The sequence below is a fragment of the Bos mutus genome, chromosome 23 (assembly GCF_027580195.1).
Source record: "Bos mutus isolate GX-2022 chromosome 23, NWIPB_WYAK_1.1, whole genome shotgun sequence".
In the NCBI taxonomy this organism is placed as follows: Eukaryota; Metazoa; Chordata; class Mammalia; order Artiodactyla; family Bovidae; genus Bos; species Bos mutus.
The window spans coordinates 37739266-37754127 of record NC_091639.1 but is presented as its reverse complement, the minus strand read 5'-3'; the positions used below and the strand labels follow the sequence as shown (position 1 = coordinate 37754127).

At 40.5% G+C, this 14862-nt stretch overlaps 1 protein-coding gene across 4 annotated transcripts in view; it reads right to left on the bottom strand.

Annotated features, from left to right (window-relative positions):
* The window catches only part of BTBD9 (BTB domain containing 9), a 410406-nt gene that overhangs the window by 98857 nt on the left and 296687 nt on the right, over positions 1 to 14862 (bottom strand). For all 4 annotated transcript variants that reach the window (XM_070361346.1, XM_070361349.1, XM_070361347.1 and 1 more), the window contains one exon: positions 3282 to 3471. In XM_070361346.1, the coding sequence (XP_070217447.1) occupies positions 3282 to 3471 (190 nt within the window). The remainder of the gene's footprint in view (positions 1 to 3281; positions 3472 to 14862) is intronic.

The following is a 14862-nucleotide window of genomic DNA, read 5'->3' as shown; positions in this document are numbered from 1 at the left end:
GGCAGAACAAACATAATAAAGAGAAAATTGAAGCCCCAAACAGTGAAATGAAAGAAAGAGAGTATCCAGTCAATTTAAATGATTTCAAGTCTCCTGCTCAGATGAGTTACACAACAACCCTGCTGAAAGAAATTGCAGCTGTAATCTCAGAGACACGATTGGTAATCTTCAAGAAATTGTGGAGACTATAAAACAAGAGAAGGACAACTGTTTTCCAGATTTTTAAAGTACAGAGTAAAAGATTGTAATGGGAAATATGCAGATAAGTTTCACACCGTTTATGACAAGGATTCTAGAATGACTTATTAAATAGGTGGCTCATGATTAGTTAATGCATGCAGCTAAGAAAAAGGAAGGAGGGGGTGTTGTTTGCTGAAAGAAGTTTATTTGTACTTCTATTTTGTCCAGACTGAATGTGGCTTGTCTCCTTCCCCTTCTGAAGCACAATGTGAGCTCTCGGGCCTGCAGGACAAATTCACAGCTTCTCTATCTGTGATTTGTTGCCCAGAGTACTCAGCCTGTACGTGACCCTTTATGTAAAGAGGTTGACAATTTAAATGAAGAAATTAACAGAATGAATTCTCCAAGAAATTCAGCATCAACTGTCAGTGTACCTCAGGAATTGATAAGCAGACTTAACTTCTGTACTATTAGCCTGAACATCACAAAACCTTTGCCTATTAGAATCCTACTACCTTATTTTTTGTGCTATTTCTTTCTTTACAAATACTAATTTTAAAATGAGAACAGGAAACAGTAAGGCACCTGGGAACGTTTCCCCCAAAGATGGGCACAATAAGGGGCAGAAACAGTAGAGACCTAGTAGACACCGAAGAGGTCAAGGAGAGACGGAAAGAATACATGGAAGAACTGTACGAAAAGGATATTAATGAAACAGATTACTGTGATGCTGTGGTCAGTCACCCAGAGCCAGACATTCTGGAGTGTGAAGTCAAGTGGGCCTTAGGAAGCACTGCTGTTAATAAAGCTAGTGGATATGATGGAATTCCAGTAGAACTATTCAAAACCCTAAAGGATGATGCCATCAACGTGCTGCATTCACTATGTCAGCAAATCTGGAAGACCCAGCAGTGGACACAGGACTGAGAAAGGTCAATCCTCATCCCAATTCCCAAGAAGGGTAGTACTACAGAATGTGCTAACCATTGGACAATTGCACTCATTTCCCATGCTAGTAAGGTCATGCTTAAAATCTTGCATGCCTGGCTTCAGTATTATGCAAATCAAGAACTTCCAGATGTCCAAGCTGGGTTTAGAAAAGGAAGTAGAACCAGAGATCAAATTGCCAACATTTGCTGGATCATAGAGAAAGCAAGGGAATTCCAGGAAAACATCTTCCTCTGTTTCACTAACTAGGCTAAAGCCTCTGACCGTGTGGAACATAAGAAACTGTGGAATGCTCTTAAAGAGATGGGAATACCAGAACATCTTACTTGTCTCCTGACAAACCTGTATGTGGGTCAAGAAGCAACAGTTGGAACCCTGTATGGAACAACTGATTGGTTCAAGGTTGAAAAAGGAATACAACAGGGGTGTCTGCTGCCAGGCTTGGATGAGTTACAAGCTGGAATCAAGATGGGCAGGAGAAATATCAAACACCTCAGATATGCAGATACAACTCTAATGGCAGGAAGCAAAGAGGAACTAAAGAGCCTCTTGACGAAGGTAAAGGTAGAGAGTGAAAGAGCTGGCTTAAAACTAAATATTAAAGGGGGCATTTGGCCCCATTACTTCATGCTAAATAGAAGGGGAAAAGGTGGAAGTAGTGACAGATTTCCTCTTCTTGGACTCTGAAATCACTGCAGATGGTGACTGCAGCCACGAAATCAGAAGGCAACTGCTTCATGGCAAGAAAGCTATGACAAACCTAGACAGTGTGTTGAAAAGCAGAGACATTACTCTGATGACAAAGATCTGTATAGTCAAGGCTATGGTCTTCCCAGTGACCACGTACAGTTGTGTGAACTGGACAGTCAAGAAGGCAGAGTGCCAAAGAATTAATCCCTTTGAACTGTGGTGTTGGAGAAGACTCCTGAAAGTCCCCTGGACAGCAAGGAGATCAAACCAGTCAATCTTAAGGGAAATCAACCCTGAATACTCACTGGAAGGACTGATGGTAAAGCTGAAGCTCTAGTATTTAGGTCATCTGATGTGAATGGCTGAATCATTGGAAAAATCCCTGATGCTGGGAAAGATTGAGGACAGAAGGAGAAGAGGGAGTCAGAGGGTGAGATGGCTGGATGGCAACACTGATGCAATGAACACGAGCTTGGGCAAACTTTGAGAGATGTGAGGGATAGGGAGCCTTGGCGTGCTGCAGTCCATGGGGTCACAGAGAGTCAGATACGACTGGGCGACTGAACAACAACAATACCTTATTTTTTGTGCTATTTCTTTCATTACAAATTTTAACTTTAAAATGAGAACAGGAAACCATAAGGCAACTGTGGTGGAGAACAATGTGGGGGAGGCAGTCACGGCTCACCAACACCTCCACCTCTGGAAGGTTAAGACACAGTGTAAAATATTCTTATGTTTTATATATATATTAATATGCATATTAATATTGTGTGTGTGCATATACATACACACACACACACACATTAATCTTTCAGAGACCTCTTAGAACTAAAAAAAAAAAAAAAAAACGGGAAGCCTATTCAAGATCCAGATGGCTCTTGAACTAAATAAAGTATATCCTCTGGGGGATGTCACCAGTCTTATATTTTAAAATCACATGATCCTACAAATCAAGCAATACTGGATTCAAGTTCCCTTCTTAAGGCAAACCAAAACAAAATGAAAACAACAACCAAAAGTCCAGACATGAAGACTATTAATAAGGTCTTTTAGTACCAGGTTTCATACTCAGATATGTTTGGTTCATATATAAAGTCATCTACTAGAGTTGAAAATGAGTTTTGATTCCATATAGCCTCTTTGGACATTATCCTATAAGTCCCTAACCAGAACAAACTGAGACATGAGTTGAAGGTTAAGCCATATCCAGGGAGAGACCTGGTCCTTTCCCTCCACAAATTGCATCTAGTCATTTTGGTGCATCTCATCATCAGAAAATCCAAACAAACACCTTGTATAACTTTGTCCCTCCCTTTCTTTCCACCCCCTCCTCTCAACATTTAGAGGCAAGAACAGAGGAGGATCTTCACTGAAGTTACTGGGATCTCCAATGTACCAAAACACAATTTGCACATGTATCTTCCATTTTAAAAGTAATAAATGACAGGGAATCTTCTTACCGTATTGACCCGATCATGTAGGGCTGTGCCAGCTGAACCACAATCGCACCACTTCCTAGCTGATGACACGTATAACCAGAATCCCAGTCATAGTTCTTAGTGTCCCCATTCAGCAAGGCATTTCGGCTCCGACTGACTCCTTCAATCACACTGGCACAATCAGCGATTGTTGCAACGTTCTCCATGGGAACTGTGAATCCAAAACAAGATTCAGCATCAAGAAGCCAAATATACCCCAATAGTTTGCTACAAACAAAATTAATTAATTACTATCAATGATAAAACAAAAATTACAGCATATTGACTACCTCAAGATATGAACACATTTAAAACACATACCAAACAGTTTCTTAAAAAGTTGAACCTAAGGCTGAAACAAACCAAATCATATGCAACAATTAACACTAAAGAATTTTATTATAAAGAAACATGATACCCTATAAAATACAGAATGGATACAAACACTACAAAATATTAGTACAATGGGAAACCACACAGTGATTGAGATTAATAAACCATAGCCATATCCAAATGGATGAATCAAAAAGCAATGCTGAGTGAAAAAAAGCAAGGCACAGAAAAACACAGTGTAGGATTTCATTTACACAAAGTTTTTTAAAATGGCAAAACTAAAAATACAACTTGTTTAGGGGTACATATACAAATGTAAGATAAAAAGGAAATCCAGGGAATTATTACACAAAATTTATGCTCACTTGTATGTGAAAGAGGAATATGAAATCTTTGAGGGACCCCTACCAATGTGTCTAAACATTAATTGATTTCATTTCCAAGATGAAATCCTGGAAGGGCTTCAACTTTTGGTCTTATTCTATTCTCAAGTGAGGCAATAGGTACACGGGCACTTGTTTTATTAATATTCTCTAAACTACTCATATTTATTGTTGTTGTTGTTCAGTCGCTAAGTCATGTCCAACTCTTTGCGACGCTATGGACTGCAGCACGCCAGGCTTCCCTGTCCTTCAGTATATCCCAGAGTTTGCTCAAACTCATGCCCATTGAATTGGTGATGCCATCCAACCATCGCATCCTCTGTCATCTCCTTCTCCTTCTGCCTTCAGTCTTTCCCCAAATCAGGGTCTTTTCCAGTGAGCTGGCTATTCGCATTAGGAGGCCAAAATATTGGAGCTTCAGCTTCAGCATCAGTCCTTCCAATGAATATTCAGGGTTGATTTCCTTTAGGATTGACTGGTATGATCTCCTTGCATCACAATTTGAAAGCATCAATTTTGTGTTGCTCAGCTTGGTCCAGTTCTCGCATCCATATATAACTACTGGAAAAAACATAGCTTTGACTATACGGACCAAATGGTGACTACAGGCAGGAAATTAAAAGACTCTTACTCCTTGGAAGGAAAGTTATGGCCAACCTAGATAGCATATTGAAAAGCAGAGACATTACTTTGCCAACAAAGGTCCGTCTAGTCAAGGCTATGGTTTTTCCTGTGGTCATGTATGGATGTGAGAGTTGGACTATAAAGAAAGCTGAGTGCTGAAGAATTGATACTTTTGAACTGTGGTGTTGGAGAAGACTCTTGAGGGTCCCTTGGACTGCAAGGAGATCCAACCAGTCCATCCTAAAGGAGATCAGTCCTGGGTGTTCATTGGAAGGACTGATGTTGAAGCTGAAGCTCTAATACTTTGGCCACCTATGCGAAGAGCTGACTCATTTGAAAAGACCGTGATGCTGGGAAAGACTGAAGGCAGGAAAAGAAGGGGATGACAGAGGATGAGGTGGTTGGATGGCATCACCGACTCAATGGACATGAGTTTGGGTAAACTCCAGGAGTTGGTGATGGACAGGGAGGCCTGGCGTGCTGCAGTCCACAGGGTTGCAAAGAGTTAGACACAACTGAGCGACTGAACTGAACCGAACTGATATGGACCTCTGTGGCAAAGTGATGTCTCTGCTTTTTAATATGCTGTCTAGGTTTGTCATAGCTTTTCTTTCAAGGGAGAAGCATCTTTTACTTACATGACTGCAATCACCATCTACAGTGATTCTGGAGCCCAAGAAAATAGTCTGTCAATGTTTCCATTTTCCCCCCATCTATTTGCCATGAAGTGTTGGGACTGGATGCCATGACATTAGTTTTTTGAATGCTGAATTTTAAGCCAGCTTCTTCACTCTCCTCCTTCACCCTTATCAAGAGGCTCTTTAGTTCCTCTTCACTTTCTGCTATTAGAGTGGTATCATCTGCATATCTGACGTTGTTGATATTTCTCCTGGCAATCTTGACTCTCATTTGTGATTCATTCAGCCTGGCATTTTGCATGATGTACTCTGCATATTAGTTAAATAAGCAGAATGACAGTATACAGCCTTGATGTACTTTGTTTCCAATTTTCCCAACCAGTTTGTTGTTCCATGTTCAGTTCTAACTGTTGCTTCTTGACCTGCATACAGGTTTCTCAGAAGACAGGTGAGGTGGTTTGGTATTCCCATTTTTTTAAGAATTTTCCACAGTTTATTGTGATCTACCCAGTCAAAGGCTGTAGCGTAATCAATGAAGCAGAAGTGGATGTTTCTCTGGAATTCCCTTGCTTTCTCTATGATCCAACAGATGTTGTGATCTCTGGTTCCTCTGCCTTTTCTGAACCCAGCTTGTACATCTGGAAGTTCTTGATTCAAGTAATCCTGAAGCCTAGCGTGAAGGATTTTTAGCCTAGCATTACCTTGCTAGGATGTGAAATGAGCACAGTTGTACAGTAGTTTGAACATTGTTTGTCATTGCCTTTCTTAGGGACTGGAACGAAAACCGACCTTTTCCAGTCCTATGACCACTGCTGAGTTTTTTAAAAATTTGCCGACATGTTGAATGCAGCACTTTAACAACACCATCTTTCAGGATTTTAAATAGCTCAGCTGGAATTCCATCACTTCCACTAGCTTTGTTCACAATAATGCTTTCTAAGGTCCACTTGACTTTACCCTCCAGTATGTCTGGCTCTAGGTAAGTGACCACAACATTGTGGTTATCTGGATTTTTTGCACAACTCTTCTGTGTATTCTTGCCATCTCTTCTTAATCTTTTCTGCTTTTGTCAGGTCCTTACCATTTCTGTTCTTTATCTTGCCCATCCTTGCATGAAATGTTCCCTTGATAACCTCCAATTTTCTTGAAGAGATGTCTAGCCTTTGCCATTCCATTATTTTCTTTTATTTCTTTGCATTGTTCACTGAAGAAGGACTTCTTATCTCTTCTTGTTCTCTGGCACTCTGCATTCAGTCGGGTACATCTTTCCCTTTCTCCTTTGCCTTTCACTTCTCTTCTTTCCTCAGCTATTTTGTAAAGCCTCCTCAGACAACCACTTTGGCCTTCTCATATTTCTTTTACTTGGGGATGGTTTTGGTCACTGCCTCCTGTTAGGAACCTCTGTCCATAGTTCTTTAGGCACCCTATCTACCAGATGTAATCCCTTGAATCCATTCCTCACCTCCACTGTATAATCAGCAGGGATTTGATTTAGGTCATAGCTGAATGGCCTAGTGGTTTTCCCTACTTTCTTCAATTTAAGCCTGAATTTTGCAATAAGGAGCTCCTGGTCTGAGCCACAGTCAGCTCCAGGTCTTGTTTTTGCTGACTGTATAGAGCTTCTCCATCTTCAGCTGCAAAGATTATAATCAATCTGATTTTGGTATTGAACATTTGGTGATGTCCTTGTGTAGAGCGGTCTCTTGTGTTATTGAAAAAGGGTGTTTGCTATGACCAGTGTGTTGTCTTGACAAAACTCTGTTAGCCTTTGCCCTGCTTCATTTTGTACTCTAAGGCCAAACTTGCCTGTTACATGCCAGGTATGTCTTGACTTCTTACTTTTGCATTCCAATCCCCTATGATAAAAAGAACATCTGTTTTTTGGTGTTAGTTCTAGAAAAGTCTTTTAGGGCTTCATAGACCCAGTCAACTTCAGCTTCTTCAGCATCAGTGATTGGGACACAGTCTTGGATTACTCTGATGTTGAATGGCTTACCTTGGAAATGAACCAAGATCATTCTGCTGTTTTTGAGGTTGCACCCAAGTACTTTGGACTCCTTTGCTGACTATGAGAGCTACTCCATTTCTTCTAAGGGATTCTTGCCCACAGTAGATCATCTGAATTAAATTCACCCATTCTCATCCATTTTAATTCACCGATTCCTAAGATGTCTTGGAGAAGGCAATGGCAACCCACTCCAGTGTTCTTGCCTGGAGAATCCCAGGGATGGGGGAGCCTGGTGGGCTGCCGTCTATGGGGTCGCACAGAGTCGGACACGACTGAAGCAACTTAGCAGCAGCAGCAGCAAGAATCTACATTCAATCTTGCCATCTCCTGCATGACTACATCTAATTTGATTCATGATCTAACATTCCAGGTTTCTGTGCAATATTGTTGTTTACAGCACCAGACTTTCACCACCAGACACATCCACAACTGGGCATCATTTCTGTTTTGGCCAGCCCTCTTCCTGGAGCTATTTCTCTGCTTTTGCCCAGTAGCATATTGGACACATTCCGACTTAGGGGGTTCATCTACCAGTGTCGTATCTTTTTGTTTTTTCATGCTGTTTATGGGATTCTTGAGGCAAGAATACTGAAGTGTTTGCCATTCCCTTCTCCAATGGACCACATTTTTGTTACAACTCTCCACCATGACCCATCCGTGTTGGGTGGCCCTGCACAGCATGGCTTACAGCTTCATTGAGTTACACAAGCCCCTTCACTACGACAAGGCTATGATCCATGTGATCATTTTGGTTAGCTTTCTGTGATTGTGGTTTTTGTTCTGGAGGTTATGGGACTGTAGTTCTTACTTTGTCTATATGCCCTCTGATGGATGAGGATAAGAGGCTAATGCAAGCTTCCTGATGGGAGGGGCTGGCTGTGGGGAATACTGGGTCTGACTCTGGCTGGCAGAGACATGCTCAGTTCAGTTCAGTTCAGTCACTCAGTCACGTCCGACTCTTTGCGACCCCATGAATCGCAGCACGCCAGGCCTCCCTGTCCATCACCAACTCCTGGAGTTCACTCAGACTCACGTCCATCGAGTCAGTGATGCCATCCAGCCATCTCATCCTCTGTCGTCCCCTTCTCCTCCTGCCTCCAATCCCTCCCAGCATCAGAGACTTTTCCAGTGAGTCAACTCTTCGCATGAGGTGGTCAAAGTACTGGAGTTTCAGCTTTAGCATCATTCCTTCCAAAGAACACCCAGGGCTGATCTCCTTCAGAATGGACTGGTTGGATCTCCTTGCAGTCCAAGGGACTCTCAGGAGTCTTCTCTAACACCACAGTTCAAAAGCATCAATTCTTCGGTGCTCAGCTTTCTTCATAGTCCAACTCTCACATCCATACATGACCACAGGAAAAACCATAGCCTTGACTAGACGGACCTTTGTTGGCAAAGTAATGTCTCTGCTTTTGAATATGCTATCTAGGTTGGTCATAACTTTCCTTCCAAGGAGTAAGCGTCTTCTAATTTCATGGCTGCAGTCACCATCTGCAGTGATTTTGGAGCCCCCCAAAATAAAGTCTGACACTGTTTCCACTGTTTCCCCATCTATTTCCCATGAAGTGATGGGACCAGATGCCATGATCTTCGTTTTCTGAATGTTGAGCTTTAAGCCAACTTTTTCACTCTCCTCTTTCACTTTCATCAAGAGGCTTCTTAGTTCCTCTTCAATTTCTGCCATAAGGGTAGTGTCATCTGCATATCTGAGGTTATTGATATTTCTCCCGGCAATCTTGATTCCAGCTTGTGTTTCTTCCAGTCCAACGTTTCTCATGATGTACTCTGCATATAGGTTAAATAAGCAGGGTGACAATATACAGCCTTGACGTACTCCTTTTCCTATCTGGAACCAGTCTGTTGTTCCATGTCCAGTTCTAACTGTTGCTTCCTGACCTGCATACAGATTTCTCAAGAGGCAGGTCAGGTGGTCTGGTATTCCCATCTCTTTCAGATTTTTTCCACAGTTTATTGTGATCCACACAGTCAAAGGCTTTGGCATAGTCAATAAAGCAGAAATAGATGTTTTTCTGGAACTCTCTTGCTTTTTCCATGATCCAGCGGATATTGGCAATTTGATCTCTGGTTCCTCTGCCTTTTCTAAAACCAGCTTGAACATCAGGAAGTTCACGGTTCACATATTACTGAAGCCTGGCTGGGAGAATTTTGAGCATTATTTTACTAGAATGTGAGATGAGTGCAATTGTGTGGTAGTTTGAGCATTCTTTGGCACTGCCTTTCTTTGGGATTGGAATGAAAACTGACCTTTTCCAGTCCTGTGGCCACAGTCCAAATTTGCTGGCATATTGAGTGCAGCACTTTCACAGCATCATCTTTTAGGATTTGAAAGAGCTCAACTGGAATTCCATCACCTCCACTAGCTTTGTTCATAGTGATGCTTTCTAAGGCCCACTTGACTTCACATTCCAGGATGGCTGGCTCTAGGTCCGTGATCACACCATCATGATTATCTGGGTTGTGAAGATCTTTTTTGTACAGTTCTTCTGTGTATTCTTGCCATCTCTTCTTAATATCTTCTGCTTCTGTTAGGTCCATACCATTTCTGTCCTTCATCGAGCCCATCTTTGCATGAAATGTTCCCTTGGTATCTCTAATTTTCTTGAAGAGATCCCTAGTCTTTCCCATTCTGTTGTTTTCCTCTATTTCTTTGCATTGATCGCTGAGGAAGGCTTTCTTATCTCTTCTTGCTATTCTTTGGAACTCTGCATTCAGATGCTCTTATCTTTCCTTTGCTCCTTTGCTTTTCTCTTCTCTTCTTTTCACAGCTATTTGTAAGCCCTCCCCAGATAGCCATTTTGCTTTTTTGCATTTCTTTTCCACAGGGATGGTCTTGATCCCTATCTCCTGTACAATGTCACGAACCTCAGTCCATGGTTCATCAGGCACTCTATCTATCAGATCTAGGCCCTTAAATCTATTTCTCACTTCCACTGTATAATCATAAGGGATTTGATTTAGGTCATACCTGAATGGTCTAGTGGTTTTCCCTACTTTCTTCAATTTAAGTCTGAATTTGGTAATAAGGAGTTCATGATCTGAGCCACAGTCAGCTCCTGGTCTTGTTTTTGTTGACTGTATAGAGCTTCTCCATCTTTGGCTGCAAAGAATATAATCAATCTGATTTCAGTGTTGACCATCTGGTGATGTCCATGTGTAGAGTCTTCTCTTGTGTTGTTGGAAGAGGGTGTTTGCTATGACCAGTGCATTTTCTTGGCAAAACTCTATTAGTCTTTGCCCTGCTTCATTCCGTATTCCAAGGCCAAATTTGCCTGTTACTCCAGGTGTTTCTTGACTTCCTAGTTTTGCATTCCAGTCCCCTAAAATGAAAAGGACATCTTTTTTGGGTGTTAGTTCTAAAAGGTCTTGTAGGTCTTCATAGAACCATTCAACTTCAGCTTCTTCAACGTTACTGGTTGGGACATAGACTTGGATTAGTGCAATATTGAATGCTTTGCCTTGGAAACTAACAGAGATCATTCTGTCGTTTTTGAGATTGCATCCAAGTACTGTATTTCAGACCCTTGTTGACCATGATGGCTACTCTATTTCTTCTGAAGGATTCCCGCCCGCAGTAGTAGATATAATGGTCATCTGAGTTAAATTCATCCATTCTAGTCCATTTTAGTTCGCGGATTCCTAGAATGTCGACGTTCACTCTTGCCATCTCTTGTTTGACCACTTCCAATTTGCCTTGATTCATGGACCTGTCATTCCAGGTTCCTATGCAATATTACTCTTTACAGCATCGGACCTTGCTTCTATTACCAGTCACATCCACAACTGGGTATTGTTTTTGCTTTGGCTCCATCCCTTCATTCTTTCCTGAGTTATTTCTCCACTGATCTCCAGTAGCATATTGGGCACCTACTGACCTGGGGAGTTCCTCTTTCAGAATCCTATCATTTTGCCTTTTCATACTGTTCATGGGGTTCTCAAGGCAAGAATACTGAAGTGGTTTGCCATTCCCTTCTCCAGTGGACCACATTCAGCCATGCTCAGTAAACCTTTAATCCAACTGTCTGCTGATGAGTGGGGCTGTGCTCCCTCCTTGTTAGTTGTTTGGCCTGAGACAACCCAGTCCTGGCACTGAGGCAGGGCTAATGGTGGCCTCCAAGGGGACTTAGGCCAGCACGCACCTCCCAGGACTGTGCTGCCAGTGCCCTGTCTCCACAGCAGGCCACTGTCGACCCACACCTCCATAGGAGACTTTCAAACATTCACAGGCAGGTGTGGCTCAGTCTCCTGTGGGGTCACTGCTCCTTTCCCTGGGCCCTGGTTCACACAAGGTTTTCTCTGTGCCGTCCAAGAGTCTCTGTTTCCCCCAGTTCTGTAAAAGTCCTGTAATCAAATCCCATTGGAATCTTCAACATCAGATTCCCTGGGGATTCCCAGTCCCTTTGCCGGATCCCCAGGTTGGGAAGTCTGAAGTGGGGCCTAGAACCTGTATATGCTTATTTCACTTAAACGTAGCACATTTGTTTAAAGAAGCATTATATATATATTTTTTTCTTTCAGTATTTTAGAATTCATAAAGTAGGAAAACAATCCAGAACATGGAACCAATCCCTTTTCAGAATACACAGTTGTCTTCAGCCATGATGTGTTTCCCTTGTTTGTTTACTATCCTGAGCATTTCAACACATGTGCTCATCTCTTTGTTCAAGAACTGCTGCATTTTGAAACATCAGTTCTGTTTTGATTTCATGTCTCTATATATGCTTCAGGTCTACATCAACCTGTTCATTTATAAAAGTCTAGGGTTTCCACTAAATGATAGCTGTTCAAAAATGATGTAGATTCTGTAAACATTGGGAAGAGAACGGTGAAAGATGAAGGATCTTTTAAGTCCACTGGAACCTTTTTTGTGCATTTATTAGTGCTGGAATTTTCTTCATATATTTAATGTATTTAACCAAAATCTACAATTAACCTTAGCTACTTGCATTCAAGCTATGTAGCTTACTTTATGTCATTTTAAAGTAGATTGAAAAACAAGAGAATTGCTTATTAGATATACACTGTACTTTTTAGTATATTATACTCTATGCAAAGAGACAGGGTAAATAGTAGTACTATCATGCCAAAACATTTCTAACTGCATAATGATGGGGAGTAAATCATCTTCCATGTCCCTTCTAAGCAATGCATACACTTTCCAAAGTTGGGCACGCCTGTTCTCAAGCCCTCATCTCATACACCTTCACTGCTTGCTGTACTCTCTACAGATGAGGACAGCCATCCACAGATAAGGAAGAGAGAAAGGGAAGAAGGGAGTGAGAGAGGGACAGCCATCCACAGATAAGGAAGAGAGAAAGGGAAGAAGGGAGTGACAGAGGATGGGTTTTCTGGCCATGAATCCCTTGAGTATGAAGCTTAACTCTAAAGCAACAAACAAAAACACTGGTGAAATAATCTGTGAGGATGGCTTCCTAGCAGAGAGGGGCTTAGAGAAAAGCCCCCATCTGACTTTGAAAGGAGAAGAAATAAAGGACTATATTTAGAGACTTAGTAAGGATACCTCCACCTCACAGAGAAAGAGAAGTATTCTGTGGTTTGGAAGAGAGAACTAAAGAAGTGCCACAAGATGCATAGTAAACTGAGCTGAGACATAAAATCACACTGTGGGTAGCTCAGGCTGCAGTAACAAGACAGCCTCCATTCTCCCAGTTGCTTAAACAGCATACATTTTCTTTTCACCCACAATATGCATTCAGTGATGATCAGCAAGGTGGCCCTCAGCATTGCATTACACAGGGAACCTAGTGACAGAAGCTTTGCACTGATTTTTTTTGTGTGCTTCTTCAATCACAGCAGCAGTGAGAAGAGAGTGAACTGGGCAGTGGTTCTTAAAACTCCTCCCCCAAAGCAATACACATCATTTTGTTGACTAAGGCAAGTCACTGAGCCTTACCTAACTTCAGAGCAGGTGGGAGAGAACTAACTTGCTATGTGCGCAGGAGAAGAAAGGGAATGTGTGGTCAACAATATTGACATCTACCATAAACAGTAAACCAGGATGCAGGAACATTCAATAGAGAGATAAATCCAGTTCACCGGTATAAAGTATATAAAATATTTCAATGTATAAATATACCAAAGGAACATTTAGACTGTTACCATTGTTTTCTTTGTGATTACAAACAAAGGTGTCTTCTTGTATACATAGGTAAGAGTTTCTTCAAGGAATACATAAGACATACACATGTATATATTTACACGCACACACAAATAGAATTGTGCTTGTGGCTCTGAGTCACTTCACTGGCAGGATGTCAGTCCTTTCTTGGTTAATGTATTGAGTTGAAATATTTAATCTTTTCCTCTACGTGATTTGTGCTTTCCCTTTCACGTTTATAAATTCTTTCCTACCCCAAATTTATAAAGATATCTTCCTATATTTTCTCCTAAAAGTTTTCAAATTTTGTTTTTCATGTTGGTTCTTTAATCTATTTAGGATTTATTTTTGGTATGCTATGAAATACGTATCTACTTTCATCTTTTATTCATAAGGTTAGCCGATTTCCCCAGCACCATTTAATGAACAGTTCGTCCTTTCCCCCACTAATTTATGTTACTTTAGTCATATATAAGGTTTTCATAATATCCGAATCTCTTCTTAAGGTCTGTACTCTGTTTCCTTAATTTGCCTAGCCTTGTGCCTTTACCATGCTGTTTTAATGACTAAAATTTTACAGTATCATAAAATCTGACAAAATGAATACTTCTTATTCCCCTTCTTATTTCCTTCAAAATTAACCTCAGTTACTCTTGGTTCCTTCAGGAAAATTTTTCACTTTGTTTAAGTTTTCAAACATAGCAGCATAAAACTTTTCACAGTATGTCCAAGTATTTTATTTGTTCCTTTTCTTTCTTATTTGATCAGTTCTATACATGTTATTAGTGTTTTCAAGAAATCAGTTTTTTATTTTGTTGACTCTTTATTTCATACTTCACTAAATCAGTTCTTTTTATTATTTCCTCCTTCAGTTCCTTTGGATTTATTCTATTTTTTCCAAATATTTGAAGCAAATGTTTAACTAATTAATTTTTTTCTTTTTTTCTGATGAATGCATTTAAAGCTAATATTTTACCTCTAAATCCTGCTTTATCTTTAAATTTTGATATAGTGTTTTGAACAGTATTAGTCAGGTATGGTGTAGAATGTCCCTCCATTTGGGTGTTTTCTGATACAAAGTGTTTTAAAAGCTGATTGCATCTATGTATTTTCTAATTTCCATTAGGAGTTTTCTTTGATTTATAAATTATTCATAAGAAGGTTTTTTTTAACTTTTCAAATTAATTACATTGCAATATGGATAAAAAAAGTATATTCTGTATGATACAGAGTCATTGGAGAATTTGATGAAATGTGCTTTTTTGTGGTCCAGTACATGATTCTTATTAATATTTCACATGTGCCTGAAGAGAATGTGCTCCAAATTCTCTAATTTGGGAGATGTATGGTTCTATATAGATCTACTATATCAAACTTATTGTGCTGTTCACATCACTTATATGCTTACTAATTAATGGGAGAGGTTTATTTAAATTTTCCA